This window comes from Penaeus monodon, chromosome 20 (assembly GCF_015228065.2).
Source record: "Penaeus monodon isolate SGIC_2016 chromosome 20, NSTDA_Pmon_1, whole genome shotgun sequence".
Lineage (NCBI taxonomy): Eukaryota > Metazoa > Arthropoda > Malacostraca > Decapoda > Penaeidae > Penaeus > Penaeus monodon.
Genome location: NC_051405.1, coordinates 7,534,791 through 7,535,591, shown reverse-complemented (window position 1 = coordinate 7,535,591; position 801 = coordinate 7,534,791). Strand labels below are relative to the sequence as shown.

General features: G+C 43.2%; 1 protein-coding gene across 2 annotated transcripts in view; it reads right to left on the bottom strand.

The window, feature by feature from the left end:
- Window positions 1-801, bottom strand: part of LOC119585607 (trafficking protein particle complex subunit 8-like) — a 22,010-nt gene that overhangs the window by 11,504 nt on the left and 9,705 nt on the right. For both annotated transcript variants that reach the window (XM_037934273.1, XM_037934274.1), the window contains exon 3: window positions 282-429. In XM_037934273.1, the coding sequence (XP_037790201.1) occupies window positions 282-429 (148 nt within the window). The remainder of the gene's footprint in view (window positions 1-281; window positions 430-801) is intronic.

The window sequence follows — 801 nt, the reverse complement described above, 5'->3', positions numbered from 1 at the left end:
GAGTTGAGTAACTGGTTAAAATAAATAAAGGACTTGAAGACAGTCCTTTGTCAAAAATAGATAATACATACAACTGATCCACAATTGTTAATTACAAAACACATACCTTATAATAAAGGTTTCCCATTCATTTAATAAATAGCTGACACTGTTGCCTCCTGGCTGCCATACCACAATAACTTAACCTACAACCTTGTGTACTTTGACTGAAGTCAGAAACTATCCCAAAACCAAACTTATCTAAAACACAACATACATAAAAAGAGCAACCCAAAACTTACCACTATGCAAGCTATGTAATGTTTTGTGAATTCATGATCAGAGGGGTACTGCACATGGAGAAAGGTGTCCCTCCATGCTTCAAACCAAGGCGTTGTGGACTGCAGCTCCAGTTCCAGCCCACTGCGAGTCCCAGAGGCACTGATAGTTCTGCGGGAATACAAATTTAGATGTAATTCTCAATATTGATTGACACAAATAAATAAAATCTCTCTCTCCCCTTCTCCCTCTCTCTTTTTTCCCTTCCCTACCTCCCTTCCCTTCCCTTCCTTTCCCTTCTCTCCTATTTCCTTTCCTTCCCTTCCCTCCCCTTCTCCCTACACTGCTCTCCCTCTCCCTACCCCTTCTCCCTCTCTCTGTACCTCTCCTCCCTTCTTTCCTTCTCTCTCTTCCTCTACTCCCATCTCTCCCTCTCTCTCTATCCTGCTCTCCCTCTCTCTCTTCCTCTCCCCCTTCTCTCCCTCTCCTCCCTTCTCTCTTTCTCTTTCTCTCTTTTTCTTTCTCTCTCTCTCTCTTTCCAAG